The sequence below is a fragment of the Salvelinus fontinalis genome, chromosome 1, assembly GCF_029448725.1.
Source record: "Salvelinus fontinalis isolate EN_2023a chromosome 1, ASM2944872v1, whole genome shotgun sequence".
Lineage (NCBI taxonomy): Eukaryota > Metazoa > Chordata > Actinopteri > Salmoniformes > Salmonidae > Salvelinus > Salvelinus fontinalis.
This window is the reverse complement of record NC_074665.1, coordinates 27921219-27938718: the sequence shown is the minus strand read 5'-3', so window position 1 is coordinate 27938718 and position 17500 is coordinate 27921219. Positions and strand designations below refer to the sequence as shown.

Below are 17500 nucleotides of genomic sequence, written 5' to 3'. Positions count from 1 at the left end.
CGCGTTACTGTATATCTAAATCATACCCCCCCCCCCCCCCCCCTCTCCCACACATGGTCAGGTCAAGTGGTCAGGAAGAAATCTGGACCATACAGTAAGTAATCCATCATTCATTTAACCTGTCACATATTTCCACGAATCGAGGCCCAGGGTGCCCAAACAGACATCGGGAATCATAACACAAGTCGCAGAAGTACCACTTCAGAAACGCTCCAGAGGTTCTCAAAGGGTTAACAGCAGGTAAACACCATGAAAAATTCATTAGCGAGGGAGATGGAGCCTGACTGTGTGTGTTGTGTCAGAGTATAGAGACATCAGACTGCTTTCTATCCACTCTGGTGTCGGTGGCTAGAAACACTACAGCACACACAACCCAGTATGGCATAACTTAGTGGCAAATTCTGAAGAAAACTGTAAGAGTGAGTGTGTGTCTCCGTGTGTGTGTGCGTGTGTGTGTGTGTGTGTGTGTGTGTGTGTGTGTGTGTGTGTGCGCGTCTTACATCCCCCAGGCGCAGGCAAGTGCCCAGGCTGTGGATGACGTCCTCTGCCAGGTCTGAGTGGTCAGAGTCCCACACCAGACCTATGGTGATGATCTCTGGCGAGTTCATAAGTACCCGACGAATATGCAGCTTCTCCCCACAGTTACTCTGAGGTAGGGGGAGAGAGAGAGAGAGAGAGAGAGAGAGAGAGAGAGAGAGAGAGAGAGAGAGAGAGAGAGAGAGAGAGAGAGAGAGAGAGAGAGAGAGAGAGAGAGAGAGGAGAGAGAGGAGGAGAGAGGAGAGAGAGAGAGAGAGAGAGAGAGAGAGAGAGAGAGAGAGAGAGAGAGAGAGAGAGAGAGAGAGAGAGAGAAGAGAGAGAGGAGAGAGGAGAGAGAGAGAGAGAGAGAGAGAGAGAGAGAGAGAAAGAGCGAGAGAGGGAGGAGGGAGGGAGGGAGGGAGGGAGGGAGGGAGGGAGGGAGGGAGGGAGGGAGGGAGAGCGAGCGGGAAGAAGAGAGCGTGTGAAGAGGAGGGGGGAGGGGAAGGTAGGGGGAAAGAGATGGAGTGGGAGAGACAGAAGGGGGAAGTGAAAGAGGGGGACAAAAAGGAGACGTAAATTGAGCGTAATAAATCACAAATATAAACCCAAAATCCACCCCCCCAAAACAAACTCTAACAAAGTCTACCATGACTCATTACGTTCTGAGTTGACAGTGATCTTCATCCATTTAGCTATTTCAGTGTTGACTACGGTTCAATTCAGGGCACCCCTCATAGTGAGCCGTGTCTGAAAAGGTCAGCTGGCTGTAGGCCAATGACAACCCCCAATTCAAGTGTCACTTCTATGCCCATCACAGAGAGACAGCCTTCTTTAGACATAGACTCTACCCACACACTGGGCCCAGCAGCATGTGGGGTTCCTTCATAGAAGGTTACCACAGGACTCCTTTCACAGAGCTGATTTGGGCCAGAGCGGTACAGTGTGTGCGTTTTTTGTTTGTTTGTTTGTTTGTATGTGTGTGTTTGCGAGGGAGAAGGACGCATGTCACCACATGCACCTGCCATCTTGACCTCCTTTGCCAGAGAGGGGCAAAATTCCCTCCTCTTTTGTGCGTTTCCCAGAAGTGAGGCTGGAAACAAGCGGGCGGCAGGCCCCCTGAAGGGCAACGATTGTGCACGCGCCAAATTTGACATAAACAGAGGGGACTTTCTCACAGCACAGGCGAGCACTGGGGTTTCTCACACACAGACCGGCGGGAGAAGCATCAAAGTCAGCCTCTACTTAGCGAATACAAACACATTACTGAAAAATGCATGTAATTGTACAATACCGGGGCAGCTCGTTGTGATTATGTAGACTCTGGAGTTTACCTTTAGAATGACTAGAGGCTTAACGTTCGATAAGATAAAGCTGGGAGGGAGTATCCGAATTATAAGAGTCATGTTTGACTGGGAGATTTCACATATGGTTTAAATGTTAAAACGCTAATACTTTGAGCTGCTCATGTTGATCCACCCTGGTCCTTTCAGTTCAGTTTCTAGCCCAGAGCTATTACAGTCGAAGCACTGAGGACTCCGTGGTGAGTTTGGCTGACCTCAGAATGGTGTTTACTGCCCATGTGACGCCATGAAGTCCCTCTGAACCAGTCCGCCCACACTCAACACAAGCCTCGGAGTTAGATTGTGTGTGTGTGTGTGTGTGTGTGTGTGTGTGTGTGTGTGTGTGTGTGTGTGTGTGTGTGTGTGTGTGTGTGTGTGTGTGTGTGTGTGTGTGTGTGTGTGTGTGTGTGTGTGCGCATACGCAAGCGTGAGAGTCATAATATATATCTTGACTAAAGAATCCCACAAGACATGAATATTTAACTTTTTTTCACCATCATAAGTAAGAATATTTCTGGTGGGAGTGTAATATCTATTGTGGCTGTAATATAGTGTAATATAGTGGCTATCACAGTTGTCATATGGTCCATGGTGTGGAACAAGCTTTCCCCTAACAGTATGACAGCGGAGTCCCTGTTCATCTTCCAAAAAACTTCAGAAACTCTACCTCTTCAAAGAGTATCTTAAATAAACCCCACGACACCCCCACGCAAAAATACTTTTTACCCGCACTTGTCTTGTCCTACTAGTACTGACTTTGTTGATAACTACTTTATTGTAGGGAAAATGTACTTACTACGACTGTGATATCTGGTTGTCCCACCCAAGCTATCTTAAGATGACTGCACTAATTGTAAGTCTCTCTGGATAAGAACACCGGCTAAATGACAAAAAAATTTAAATGTACATTTATGGTAAGGTGTGGTAAAGTGTGCTTGTATACTAACTCACCGGACAGTTGCGCAGGTCTTCCATAGTGCTGGCGTTGCGGAGCAGCTCTCCAAACATGTCTGGTGTGGGCTTGTCTCTACACTCCAGCATCCTCACCGCCTGGTTACTGTAACACGGGGAATACACAGAACACACACAACTCAGACATCTACAGTGTGAGACAACACACAACTCAGACATCTACAGTGTGAGACAACACACAACTCAGACATCGACAGTGTGAGACAACACACAACTCAGACATCGACAGTGTGAGACAACACACAACTCAGACATCTACAGTGTGAAACAACACACAATTCAGACATCGACAGTGTGAGACAACACACAACTCAGACATCGACAGTGTGAGACAACACACAACTCAGACATCTAGTCCTTGCAACACCAGAGTTGTTGGTATGATCTGCGGGCCACATATATTGTAGGGGAGAGTGGGGTAAGTTGAGCCAGCGGGTTAGTTGAGCCACCCTTGTTTCTAGGAAACCATACACAAAATGAATCATGTGACCAAATATGTAGGAAGATGTCATCATTTCATGTGAAGGAAAAAAACACATGGAAAAAAGTGTCAAGAATGTTAGAAGAAAAAAAAAGTAAAATTAATGCATTGTGTTATATCTAAACCAAAGTAGAGTTTTAATATTGCTTTATACATCAGTTGGGGTCTCTATAAGCTACAATATGCGGTCCTGAACATAGCACGGAAAGTGCATCCTTGTAGCTGGGTGAGCGAATAGTCTAAATGTTTGCCTTGGGGTAAGTTGAGCCAATGGCCGCCATACCACGTACAAATGATGATTACATATTTTTGCAATGCGCCTTGAACTCAAGATAGTGCATTTTTATTGTTACAGAGCAGACATCATCATGTATACAAACGTAAAACAAGCAGGGGTCTACCCCCCTTGAGGTTCTTGAGAGAGCAGCCAAGGAAGTGACAGAAGGGAAGAAGTGCATTCAAGCAGCAGCAAGGGATGAAAAAATGGACTGAATGACACTGAAGAGGTACAGTGCATTCTGGAAGTATTCAGACCCCTTGACTTGTTCCACATGTTGTTACGTTACAGCCTTATTCTAAAAAAAAAAAAAAGGTTTTATTTTTATTCTCATCAATCTACACACAATACCCCATAATGACAAAGCAAAAACAGTTTTATAGAAATTCTTGCAAATGTGAAAAACTAAAAGAAAACGGAAATATCACATCTACATAAGTATTCAGACCCTTTACTCAGTACTTTGTTGAAGCACCATTGGCAGCGATTACAGCCTCGAGTCTTCTTGGGTATGACGCTACAAGCTTTTCACACCTGTATTTGGAGAGTTTCTCCCATTCATCTTTGCAGATCCTCTCAAGCCCTGTCAGGTTGGATGGGGAGCGTCGCTGCACAGCTATTTTCAGGTCTCTCCAGAGATGTTCGGTCAGGTTCAAGTCCGGGCTCTGGTTGGGCCTCTCAAGGACATTCAGAGACTTATCCTAAAGTCACTCCTGCTTAGGGTCATTGTCCTGTTGGAAGGTGAACCTTCACCCCAGTCTGAGGTCCTGAGCTCTCTGGAGCAGGTTTTCATCAAGGAACTCTCTGTACTTTGCTCTTTCCCTCGATCCTGATTAGTTTCCCAATCCCTGCAGCTGAAAAACATTCCCACAGCATGATGCTACCACCACCATGCTTCACCGTAGGGATGGTACCAGGTCTCCTCCAGACGTGACACTTGGCATTCAGGCCAAAGAGTTCAATCAGGAGGCGAAAGAAACGCACACCTGTTTAGACGAGGTGCTGGCTAGTGGAGTAAAACACTTGAAGAATTAAAGGAGAGCCGCACACTTTAGGAGCTCAGATGCAATAATTTAATAACCTGATATCCAACGTTTCGACAGACAAGCTGTCCCTGATGAAGACAGCTTGTCTGTCGAAACTTTGGATATCAGGTTATTAAATTATTGCATCTGAGCTGCCTTTTGGATAACTCCAAGCAGGATGTCATGTTCCTTTTACTGAGGAGTGGCTTCCATTTGACCACTCTACCATAAAGGCCTGATGGGTGGAGTGCTGCAGAGACGGTTGTCCTTCTGGAATGTTCTCCCATCTCCACAGAGGAACTCTGGAGCTCTGTCAGAGTGACCATCGAGTTCTTGTTCACCTCCCTGACCAAGGCCCTTCTCCCCCGACAGCTCTAGGAAGAGTCCTGGTGGTTCCAAACTTCTTCCATTTAAGAATGATGGAGGCCACTGTGTTCTTGGGGACCTTCAATGCCACAGACATTTTTTGGTACCCTTCCCCAGATCTGTGCCTTGACACAATCCTGTCTCGGCGCTCTATGGACAATTCCTTCAACCTTATGTCTTGGTTCTTGCTCTGACATGCACTGTCAACTGTGGGACCTTATATAGACAGGTGTGTGCCTTTCCGAATCATGTCCAATCAATTGAATTTACCACAGGTGGACTCCAATCAAGTTGTAGAAACATCTCAAGGATGATGAATGGAAACAGGATGCACCTGAGTTTAGTTTTGAGTCTCATAGCAAAGGGTTTGAATACTTATGTAAATAAGGTATCTTTTTTATATACAGTATTTATATTTTATTAGCAAAATGTATAAAAAAATATTTTCACTTTGTCATTATGGGGTATTGTGTGTCGATTGATGAGGATTTTTATTTATTTAATCAATTTCAGAATAAGTCTGTAACGTAACAAAATGTGGAAAAAAGTGAAGGGTTCTGAATACTTTCCGAATGCACTGTACATCGACAACAACAAAAATTACGAACAAGAACCTGTGCGAAAGAGAGGCTATGATATTAAAGCAGAGGCACACAATGTCTTATCTTATGACATGGAGTCTGAGCTTGCTAAACATATCCAGAATTTTGCGGCCCAGTGTCATGGGCTTAGTAGCCTCAAATGCATGAATTGACACATCGATACAACATCCCATACAACTGGTTGAGAAATGGAAGGGTAAGTGACATTGAACAGAGAGATCGACATGTATATCTGAATGTAGGCATACATTTCAGATATACAATATACCACACCTCCCAGTCCATGAATTAAACTATAACCTACCAGCACCACCAACCCCTGTCACAGGACACTATCACCCACTTACCACAAGGTGGCTCAAATATAGATACATTTTGTTAGACAAAACACTACATTTCCCTTGACGTAGTGATGCTGAATATATAAAATGGCTCACTCCCCCCTACAGACTGTGTTAAATGTAAGTCTCTTTCAGATAAAAACATCCTTCTAAAATAGAGAGCACTACAGCTACAGCCTTAACACTGGTGCTACTGATCATGTGACTGCAGGGCCTTAGACCAGTCCTTTGTCTACAAGGTGACTCTTTGTTCCGTTCCCATTCTCTCCAGGTCTCTCTGGAGCTCTGTCCACCTATAGAGGTGCGTGCCTCAAAGACACTCCAGGGTTATACCTTAACTCTGTGCTCTGGTGCAGGAGAGAGGCCTGTTATTGGCATATAAACCGTTGTCAGGATACAACATACTCCTCTGAGGGTTAGGGGGGGAGTGGGTGCGTGTGTCTGTGTGTGTGTGTGTGTGAGCGCGCGTGTGGGTGTGTGTGGGTCTGTCTCTAACAGAGAGAGAGGGGCTGGTGTTGGGGATGTTGGGCTCATATCAGGGCCAAACAGCGTTGAGGAATTAGAGAGAGCCCACACAGTACACCTAACAGACTAATCACATGGAATATTATTGTGGACATTTCATCACTTTTGCATAAGAAGTTGGCTCATAACAAAACAAGCACTCTGTGCTGACTGGCTGGCTGCTGCAGCAGAAGGAGAGACTGAGATGGTGCCGGGCTCTCCTGAGGGCTTCGCTGCAGACATCGCCACAGCTGGAGACGCAGGCAGGCAGCCCCTGGCTGACTACAGCTAGTCCGCAGCCTAACGGAGGGAATGCAGGTGATTCATCCCTCCTTCCTCCTCCCACAGCCCAGAGAGGTTTGGTGGACAGCTCATAATGCCACAATGAAGAAAGCTATTACCCGTTCCTAGGCGACCTGATATCTAACCTAGCGGGTTACTTCTCTTTAGAGGAGGAGAGAGAAAGCACGTTCGGTCACCATGGTGTCTCTAGGCCCGAGAGAGCGCAGATTTTTTTGTTGCTCTGCTCCGTGGAAAAGAGACCGGAAAAGCTTTTCATTCTATCATCTGTTTGTGGAGTGAATGGAGCAAAATTAAATTGGAGAGCATTGCCCATCAATTTTCACTTTTGTATAAAATGTGCGCCTATGTATGGTGTTAGTCAACTAATCAGAACTGGTCAGAAGGAACCCCCTCAGAACTAGTCTGAACCAGTCAGAACATTAGTTAGATCTAGGCAGAACCAGTCAGCTCAATGCTGTGTTCCCAAGTCAAAGAGGATTACTCACCAGAGGGATGTGGTGGAGATGTAGTGCACCATTTGAATGAATGGCAGTGGGTCAGAGGAGGCCCCACAGCTGCTGCACACACACTGCAAACATACAAAGAGTTACACGACTAAGATAAGCACAGCTGGCTTGACTTCAGTTAATGACATAGAAATGGATGGGGGGGGGCTGTCAGTTCTGAGATGAAAAGAAAACGGATTGACTGATCATCTAAATAAGTTACTGAGGCTTGTGTTTGTACTGAGGCTTGTGTTTGTACTGAGGCTTTGTCACGATCGTGTGGTGGATTGACGGACCAAGGCGCAACATGATTTGAATACATCTTCTTTTTTTAATAGCAACGACGAAGATGAACACTACACACTTATACAACACTAACGAAAACAACAAACGATCGTGAAAACTTCAAACGTAAGTGCACACACAAACTACTTACGTCGAACTATACATATACACAAACAATGACCCACAAACAGCTAAAGCCTATGGCAGCCTTAAATATGGCTCCCAATTAGAGACAACCGAAATCAGCTGTCTCTAATTGAGAACCCATTCCGGCCACCATAGACTTTCCTAGAACTACACCCAACATAGACACAGCTAGACACATACACTCAACACCAAACCATAAACTACACCAAACACCCCCTCTACCATATAATACCCCAAAATACACACATACCCCATGTCACACCCTGACCTAACTAAAATAATAAATAAAACAAATAATACTAAGGCCAGGGCGTGACATAACCCCCCCCTTAAGGCGCGAACTCCGGACGCACCAACACATAGTCTAGGGGAGGGTCTGGGTGGGCTTCCTTCCACGGCGGCGGCTCCGGCACTGGTCGTGGTCCCCACCCCACCATAGTCATAAGGGGCAGCACCGGGATAAAGGACAGCACCGGGATAAGGGCCAGCACCGGGATAAGGGCCAGCACCGGGATAAGGGGCAGCACCGGGATAAGGGGCAGCACCAGGATAAGGGGCAGCACCAGGATAAGGGGCAGCACCAGGATAAGGGACAGCACCAGGATAAGGGGCAACACCAGGATAATGGGCAGATCCTGGCTGGACGGCTCATGGCTGGCTGACGGACCTGGCTGCTCATGGCTGGCTGACGGACCTGGCTGCTCATGGCTGGCTGACGGACCTGGCTGCTCATGGCTGGCTGACGGATCTGGCTGCTCATGGCTGGCTGACGGATCTGGCTGCTCATGGCTGGCTGACGGATCTGGCTGCTCATGGCTGGCTGACGGATCTGGTTGCTCATGGCTAGCTGACGGATCTGCCTGCTCATGGCTAGCTGACGGATCTGGCTGCTCATGGCTGGCTGACGGATCTGGCTGCTCATGGCTGGCTGACGGATCTGGCTGCTCATGGCTGGCTGACGGATCTGGCTGCTCATGGCTGGCTGACGGATCTGGCTGCTCATGGCTGGCTGACGGATCTGGCTGCTCATGGCTGGCTGACGGATCTGGCTGCTCATGGCTGGCTGACGGATCTGGCTGCTCATGGCTGGCTGACGGATCTGGCTGCTCATGGCTGGCTGACGGATCTGGCTGCTCATGGCTGGCTGGCGGCTCTGGCAGATCCTGTCTGGTTGGCGGCTCTGGCAGATCCTGTCTGGTTGGCGGCTCTGGCAGATCCTGTCTGGTTGGCGGCTCTGGCAGATCCTGTCTGGTTGGCGGCTCTGGCAGATCCTGTCTGACGTACGGCTCTAGCGGCTCCTGTCTGGCTGGCGGCTCTAGCGGCTCCTGTCTGGCGGACGGCTCAGTAGGCTCATGGCAGACGGGCGGCTTTGCAGGTTAATGGCAGACGGGCGGCTTTGCAGGCTCATTGCAGACGGATGGCTCAGATGGCGCTGGGGAGACGGATGGCTCAGATGGCGCTGGGGAGACGGATGGCTCAGATGACGCTGGGGAGACGGATGGCTCAGATGGCGCTGGGGAGACGGATGGCTCAGATGGCGCTGGGGAGACGGATGGCTCAGATGGCGCTGGGGAGACGGATGGCTCAGATGGCGCTTGGCAGACGGGCAGTTCAGGCATCGCTGTGCAGACGGCAGACTCCTGCCGGCTGAGGCGCACTGTAGGCCTGGTGCGTGGTGCCGGGACTGGTGGCACCGGGCTAAAGGCACGCACTTTCAGGCTAGTGCGGGGAGAAGGAACAGGGCATACTGGACCCTGGGGACGCACATTAGGCCTAGTGCGTGGGGCCGGAACTGGTGGTACCGGACTGGGGACACGCATCTCAGGGCTAATGCGGGGAGCAGCAACAGGATGCACAGGACTCTGGAAACGCACAAGAGGCTTAGTGCGTGGTGCCGGAATTGGTGGTACCGGGCTGGAGACACGCACCATAGGACGAGTGCGTGGAGGAGGAACAGGGCTCTGGAGACACACTGGAAGCCTGTTACGTGGTGTAGGCACTGGTGGAACTGAACTGGGGCGGGGAGGTGGCGCCGGAAATACCGGACCGTGCAGGCGTATTGGCTCCCTTGAGCATTGAGCCTGACCAACCTTACCTGGTTGAATGCTCCCCGTTGCCCGACAAGTGCGGGGAGGTGGATGTAGGCGAACCGGGGACACCATGCGTAAGGCTGGTGCCATGTAAACCGGCCCGAGGAGACGCACTGGTGGCCAGATATGTAGGGCCGGCTTCATGACATCCGGCTCAATACTCAATCTAGCCCTGCCAGGGCGGGGAGGTGGAATAACCCGCACCGGGCTATGCACACGTACAGGAGACACCGTGCGCTCTACTGCGTAACACGGTGTCTGCCCGTACTCTCGCTCTCCACGGTAATTACAGGGAGTAGGCGCAGGTTTCCTACCTGACTTCACCACTCTCCCTTTAAGCCCCTTCCCAAGACATTTTTGGGGTTTTCCCACAGGCTTCCTACTGCTTCGTCGTGCTGCCTCCATTCGCCGGTATCCCTCCTCGCACTGCGCCAGAGAATCCCAGGCGGGCTCCGGCACTCTCCCTGGGTTGATCGCCCACCTGTCGATCTCCTCCCACGTAGTGTAGCCCAGATCCTTTGTAGGTTCCTTTTCCTGCCTCCTAGCTAGCTCCTCATATCGCCGCCTCTCTGCTTTCGCTGCCTCCAGCTCAGCTTTGGGGCGGTTATATCCTCCTGGTACCTCCCGGTCTAAAATTTCCTCCCATGTCCATGAATCCTTGTATTGCTCCTGTTGCCGCTGGTCATGTTGCTTGGTCGTATATAGGTGGGTCATTCTGTCACGATCGTGTGGTGGATTGACGGACCAAGGCGCAACATGATTTGAATACATCTTCTTTTTTTAATAGCAACGACGAAGATGAACACTACACACTTATACAACACTAACGAAAACAACAAACGATCGTGAAAACTTCAAACGTAAGTGCACACACAAACTACTTACGTCGAACTATACATATACACAAACAATGACCCACAAACAGCTAAAGCCTATGGCAGCCTTAAATATGGCTCCCAATTAGAGACAACCGAAATCAGCTGTCTCTAATTGAGAACCCATTCCGGCCACCATAGACTTTCCTAGAACTACACCCAACATAGACACAGCTAGACACATACACTCAACACCAAACCATAAACTACACCAAACACCCCCTCTACCATATAATACCCCAAAATACACACATACCCCATGTCACACCCTGACCTAACTAAAATAATAAATAAAACAAATAATACTAAGGCCAGGGCGTGACAGGCTTGTGTTTGTGCTGACCTGTTCGAAAAGCGTCATGGCAAACTTCTGGTGTGGGATGCAGTGCTTGGCTGTGCAGATGTCCTCTTTGGTCTCGTCTGAGATGTGGAAATGAATCCGCATTAGGATGTTCTCCTGTGGGGGCAACAGTTAGAGACAGTCATGTTAGCTTTATTCCTGTTTGTGTTTGTGTGTGTAAGCAAGTGTGTATGCGCTTTCCCACATGTGTTTTTAACTGAATCACATTACTACGTCGTGACAAAACCAACACACAAAGAAAATATCCTCTTGAGAAAATATTGAGAAAACTTATATTGCTTAAAGGAATAATCCACTTAAAAAATATCTTTTGATATTTTTTTAAAAATTAGTCCACTGTCGATTCAGTCTCAAAATGTTTTGCCCGTCAGCAATCATGTCTTCAAGACATAGGACTTTCAAAAAGCAAATTGTAACTTGCCACATCATCATGATGACGCATCTACAATTAGCAAGCTACAATGAGATTTTTGAAAGTCCTATATCTTGAAAACGTGATCACTGACACGGAAAACATTTTGGGACTGCATCAACAGTGGACTAATAAACAAAAATATAGTTTTTGAGTGGATTACTGTTTTAAATTCAGTCAAGCGGCAAGGTGCTGCACTACAAAACACACAGAGGCTCTGGTTGGCCATCCTGAGCTCATTTACTGGGTGATTTATCACTCTAACTGCAGGCGGGAGCCCTCTGAGCAGTGGGAGTTCTGTAGCACTGCAGAGAGAGGGTCACCACGGGGAGGTTCCAATGTACACTTAGCATCTGCCTCAGCCCACCATCCCGCCGCCTCCGGAATGCAGCCGCAGCCAAATACCCAGAATAATACTAATAAAAAAACAACCCAAGTTGCAGTTTCCCTATGTTCTCGCTTGTCAGCAGAACATAAAGAAAAGTGGAGAGAGAGAGGTAGAGAGGAGAGAATAGGCCCAGAGAGGGTACAGGGTATGGAACAATCCTCTGGCTGGCTGCCTAGCTGCGTTGCTTATAAAAATGAGCCAGTCAGGGGGGAGAAATGGCTAAGTTTGTTTCTTTGCGGTAGTGTGGTAGAGGCTGGGTGGACTGCTTACTGTCAGTGGGATCAGGGTAAAGGCCTTGTAGCGAGCTCTGCATTGCAATTTCCCAGAGACAAAAAACACTTCCCACACTTTTCCTTTGTTCTCCCAGAGTAAATAGTGTCCCCAGCCATTGTTTTCTAAATGTTATGGCACTGCAAAAGTCTGATTTTTAACATGGAACATTTTGTTATGAGATCCCTTTTAGCTGATCTCCTAGCTCTGTTCTGTTTGCTAAGCATGTAGGTGTGTTAGAAGAGAGAAAGCAGGAGTGGAAGTATGAAGGGTAATGGACGTGGGGAAGTGAGGGATGAGGCAAGTCATGGAGGAATAAGTGAGTTGAGAGAGTAATAGTGAGGGGGTAAAGTAGGAAGAAGTGGAGGAGCGGGGGAGGGTTGTCTCTCACGAAGCACTCTGCAGCGTCGTCCATGATGCCCAGCTGGAAGCGCTGTTCGTCCTGGAAGGTCTTGGCCAGGGCGCTGCGGAGCGCGTCAGACGGCAGCACCTTCTCACTGCTGAACTGGAACTGAGCAAAGATACTCTAGAAACAACAAGAGACACAGTAACACAGCAGGGTCAATAACAGTGTAACACTCTCTGGAATAACAGGAATGGACTCGACAGAAATGATTAACGGATTGCGCAAAGAAATTATACATTCACAGGGTTCACATATTTTGACCACAACTGGAAGGTGGTCAATATCCTTTATATCAAGTTAACACTAATTTCAGTTCTTCACTGTTGACGTCGAGACTGGTGTTTGCGGGTACTATTTAATGAAGCTGCCAGTTGAGGACTTGTGAGGCGTCTGTTTCTCAAACTAGACACTCTAATGTACTTGTCATTTTATTCAGTTGTGCACCGGGGCCTCTTACTACTCTTTCTATTCTGGTTAGAGCCAGTTTGCACTGTTTTGTGAAGGGAGTAGTACACAGCATTGTAAGAGATCTTCAGTTTCTTGGCAATTTCTCACATGGAATAGCCTTCATTTCTCAGAACAAGAATAGACCGACGAGTTTCAGAAGAAAGGACTTTGTTTCTGGCCATTTTGAGCCTGTAATCGAACCCACAAAGGCTGATGCTCAACTAGTTTAAAGAATGCCCGTTTTATTGCTTCTTTAATCAGACAACAGTTTTCAGCTGTACTAACATAATTGCAAAAGGGGTTTTTAATGATCAATTAGCCTTTTAAAATGATACATTTTGATTAACTAACACAACGTGCCATTGGAACACAGGAGTGATGGTTGCTGATAATGGGGCTATGTGTAAAGGTCGTCTTGTGGTGAATGAGCGGACCAAGGCGCAGCTGGTGCTGAATACATAATGATGTATTAAATGAAGACAAAACACGAAGAACACTTGAATAAACTACAAAACAAATAAACGACGTAGACTGACCTAAACATGAGAACTTACAAATACACGAAGAACGCATGAACAGGTACAGACTACAAACAAACGCTACAGTCCCGTGTGGTACGAACATAAATACAGACACGGAAGACAATCACCAACCAACAAACAGTAAGAACAGCCTACCTTAATATGGTTCTCAATCAGAGGAAACGTCAAACACCTGCCTCTAATTGAGAACCATATCAGGCAACACAATAAACCCAACATAGAAACACAATACATAGAATGCCCACCCCAACTCATGCCCTGACCAACTAAACACATACAAAAACAAGAGAAAACAAGTCAGGAATGTGACACTATGTAGATATTCCATTGAAAATCTATTCCATTCAAAATCCATTGAAAATCTGCTGTTTCCAGCTACAATAGTCATTTGCAACATTAACAATGTCTACACTGTATTTCTGGACATTTCTAAGTGACCCCAAACTTTTCAACGGTAGTGTATACAGTTGAAATCAGAAGTTTACATACACCTTAGCCAAATACATTTAAGTTTTTCACAATTCCTGACATTTAATCCAGAAAAAATTCCCTGTATTGGGTCAGTTAATATCACCACTTTATTTTAAGAATGTGAAATGTCAGAATAATAGTAGAGAGAATGATTTATTTCAGATTTTATTTCTTTCATCACATTCCCAGTGGGTCAGAAGTTTACATACACTCAATTAGTATTTGGTAGCATTGCCTTTAAATTGTTTAACTTGGGTCAAACGTTTTGGGTAGCCTTCCACAAGCTTCCCACAATATGTTTGGTGAATATTGGCCCATTCCTCCTGACAGAGCTGGTGTAACTGAGTCAGGTTTGTAGGCCTCCTTGCTCACACACGCTTTTTCAGTTCTGCCCACACATTTTCTATTGGAATGAGGTCAGGGCTTTGTGATGGCCACTCCAGTACCTTGACTTTGTTGTCCTTAAGCCATTTTGCCACAACTTTGGAAGTATGCTTAGGGTCATTGTCCATTTGGAAGACCCATTTGCGACCAAGCTTTAACTTCCTGACTGATGTTTTGAGACGTTGCTTCAATATTTTCCATCCTCATGATGCCATCTATTTTGTGAAGTGCACCAGTCCCTCCTGCAGCAAAGCACCCCCACAACATGATGTTGCCACCTCCGTGCTTCACGGTTGGGATGGTGTTCTTCGGCTTGCAAGCATCCCCCTTTTTCCTCCAAGCATAACGATGGTCATTATGGCCAAACAGTTCTATTTTTGTTTCATCAGACCAGAGGACATTTCTCCAAAAAGTACGATCTTTGTCCCCATGTGCAGTTGCAAACCGTAGACTGGCTTTTTTATGGCGGTTTTGGAGCAGTGGCTTCTTACTTTCTGAGCGGCCTTTCAGGTTATGTTGATATAGGACTCGTTTTACTGTGTATATAGATACTTTTGTACCTGTTTCCTCCAGCATCTTCACAAGGTCCTTTGCTGTTGTTCTGGGATTGATTTGCACTTTTCGCACCAAAGTACGTTCATCTCTAGGAGACAGAACGCGTCTCCTTCCTGAGCGGTATGACGGCTGCGTGGTCCCATGGGGTTTAGATGTCCTAACCGGCTTGCCAAAACTATAGTTTGTTAACAAGACATTTGTGGAGTGGTTGAAAAACGAGTTTTAATGACTCCAACCTAAGTGTATGTAAACTTCTGACTTCAACTGTATATATATACACACACACACACACTTTGGGTATAATGTCTATATTTATGTTGCATTTGAAAAAGAGACCTTGGTCTCAATATGTCTTCCCTGTTTTTTAAATCATATATTGCCATTTTCTCAGACAAAAACACTCTGAACAAGGTGAGTGTTTATTGGGCAAGCGGACACAAACCCACATAAAGGCACACAAACTGTAAGGGCTGTCGTTCTCCTCATCCTCGGACGAGGAGAGGAGAGAAGGATCAGTAGACCAAAATGCAGCATTAGGGAAATAAGCCATCTTTTTATTTGTAACGACGGCACACGAAAACAAACACTTTTACAAAATACAAAACAAGAAAACGACGTAGACGAAAACTGAACATGAACTTAACTAACTAAACGTAAAACTCACGGACAGGAACAGACTACATCAAAACGAACGAACAACCAAACAGTCCCGTATGGTGCAGAACATAACACAGATACGGAAGACAATCACCCACAAACAAACAGTGAGAACACCCTACCTAAATATGACTCTTAATTAGAGGAAAACGCAAACCACCTGCCTCTAATTAAGAGCCATACCAGGCAACCCTAAACCAACATAGAAACAGAAAACATAGACTCCCCACCCAAAACACACGCCCTGACCATAAACACATAAAAAAACAACATAAAACAGGTCAGGACCGTTACACAAACATGCGCACCCACAAACACAAACACGCACACACACCTGCCGCTGCACCTCAACTTATCTTGCGTAAGGAAGAGAGAGAGAGAGAGGGAGAAGAGGTGGGTGAGGTGAGCTGAGGGAGAGAGAGAGAGAGAGGGAGAAGAGGTGGGTGAGGTGAGCTGAGGGAGAGAGAGAGAGAGAGGGAGAAGAGGTGGGTGAGGTGAGCTGAGGGAGAGAGAGAGAGAGAACAGGAGAGGCAGAAAAGGAGGTGGGGAGAGGATAAATTATCATAGCCTTATAATTCTGCTCAAATTAAATACCTGGCCGAAATGCCCTGTAATCGACCCTTCAAATGAGCCCTGGTCAATTCTGAGAAGGCTGAGACATCAAGGGAGAGAGGGAGAGAAAGAGAGGAGGGAGAAAGACCAAAGGCAGGAAGGGAGGGATAGATGAAGATGGAGGCAAGGGGAAAGAGAAGGGAGAGAATGAAAGAGCAGAGAGAGGGAGAGAGATGGAGTGCAAGAGTGAAATATTGAGAGCAAGTGCAGAGGGAGAAACAGAAGTATACTTAGGCCTACATTTCTGACCATGACTCTGAGGTAGACACTAGTGTGAAATCAAATAACCTGTCACAGTCAAAAGGACCAGACCTAGTCAGTTGGTAGCTAAAAGGATGGCCTCGTTAAACCCATGGGGCTCTTTCGCTCTCCAAGTCCTGCCAGCTGGCCAGATCCAGCTGCTCTTAACCGTGCCTGCCACGCAGACCGTGTGTGAAACAGATGAATCAGACATGCCTTCAAATATCACCATCGAACCCCTCCGATGGGCCATGCAGCCCTAAGCATCGCAGATCATCAAACCACTCAGTTTCACAAGAGCCCATTTAAATCTACATTCGGGGGTTGAAAATCGCACACGGCTGAGTGTGTGGAGTGCCATCCTACAGCCACTCAAAAGGCATTTCCGCACCCTCGACTGTCTCCTCTGGTACGTATGAGCGTGTGAAACTTGCCTCTTCATTAAGATGGAATCAATGACTCAAACCAGGAAAAACAAACCTGCTGGCCCACAGGAAAAGTCTTGTGGTGTAATGAAAGTAAGCTTAGTGGCAAAGCTAGTCTGGTTCTGCCAGCCAGGCAAAGAGACAGACAATCAGAAATGGATTTGGAATGAATAACAGAGAGTCAGTTACAGACTAAGACTAAAGTTAGAGAGACCACAGACAGACAGGCAGGCAGGCAGGCAGACAGACAGACAGACAGACAGACAGACAGACAGACAGACAGACACACAGACAGACAGACAGACACACAGACACACAGACACACAGAGACAGACAGATGGTCGCGGTGAGACATATAGAGATGGTCATTGGTCACTAGGGGTGGCCCGGTTTTGCAATTTGAACGATCATTACGATGACTGCAGTCATTTGGCAAATATCACAGAGAGAGAGAGTTGGGGGGGGTGGGGGAGCTGGCTAAAGCCAATGATCTACATTCAGCGGCCTGTCCAGATCAAATCAAATGTATTCAAATCCAATTTGATTGGTCACATACACATGTTGAGCAGATGTTATTGCAAAATGCTTGATCAGAGAGAGATCAATGGCCCATAATAATCCATAACCACTGGCCAGACATCCAACCACTGTCTGTCCACACCAGGGGAGATGGCTTAATTACTGACCATTTACATGTTAAGACACAAATATTCACATCCCA

General features: G+C 46.9%; 1 protein-coding gene across 1 annotated transcript in view; it reads right to left on the bottom strand.

The window, feature by feature from the left end:
* Positions 1-17500, bottom strand: part of LOC129851803 (inactive ubiquitin carboxyl-terminal hydrolase 54-like) — an 85286-nt gene that overhangs the window by 21035 nt on the left and 46751 nt on the right. Inside the window, exons 4-8 of the mRNA XM_055918225.1 lie at positions 12432-12566; positions 10953-11066; positions 7213-7295; positions 2808-2913; positions 501-647 (exon numbers count right to left, since the gene is read on the bottom strand). Coding sequence (XP_055774200.1) covers positions 501-647; positions 2808-2913; positions 7213-7295; positions 10953-11066; positions 12432-12566 — 585 coding nt within the window. The remainder of the gene's footprint in view (positions 1-500; positions 648-2807; positions 2914-7212; positions 7296-10952; positions 11067-12431; positions 12567-17500) is intronic.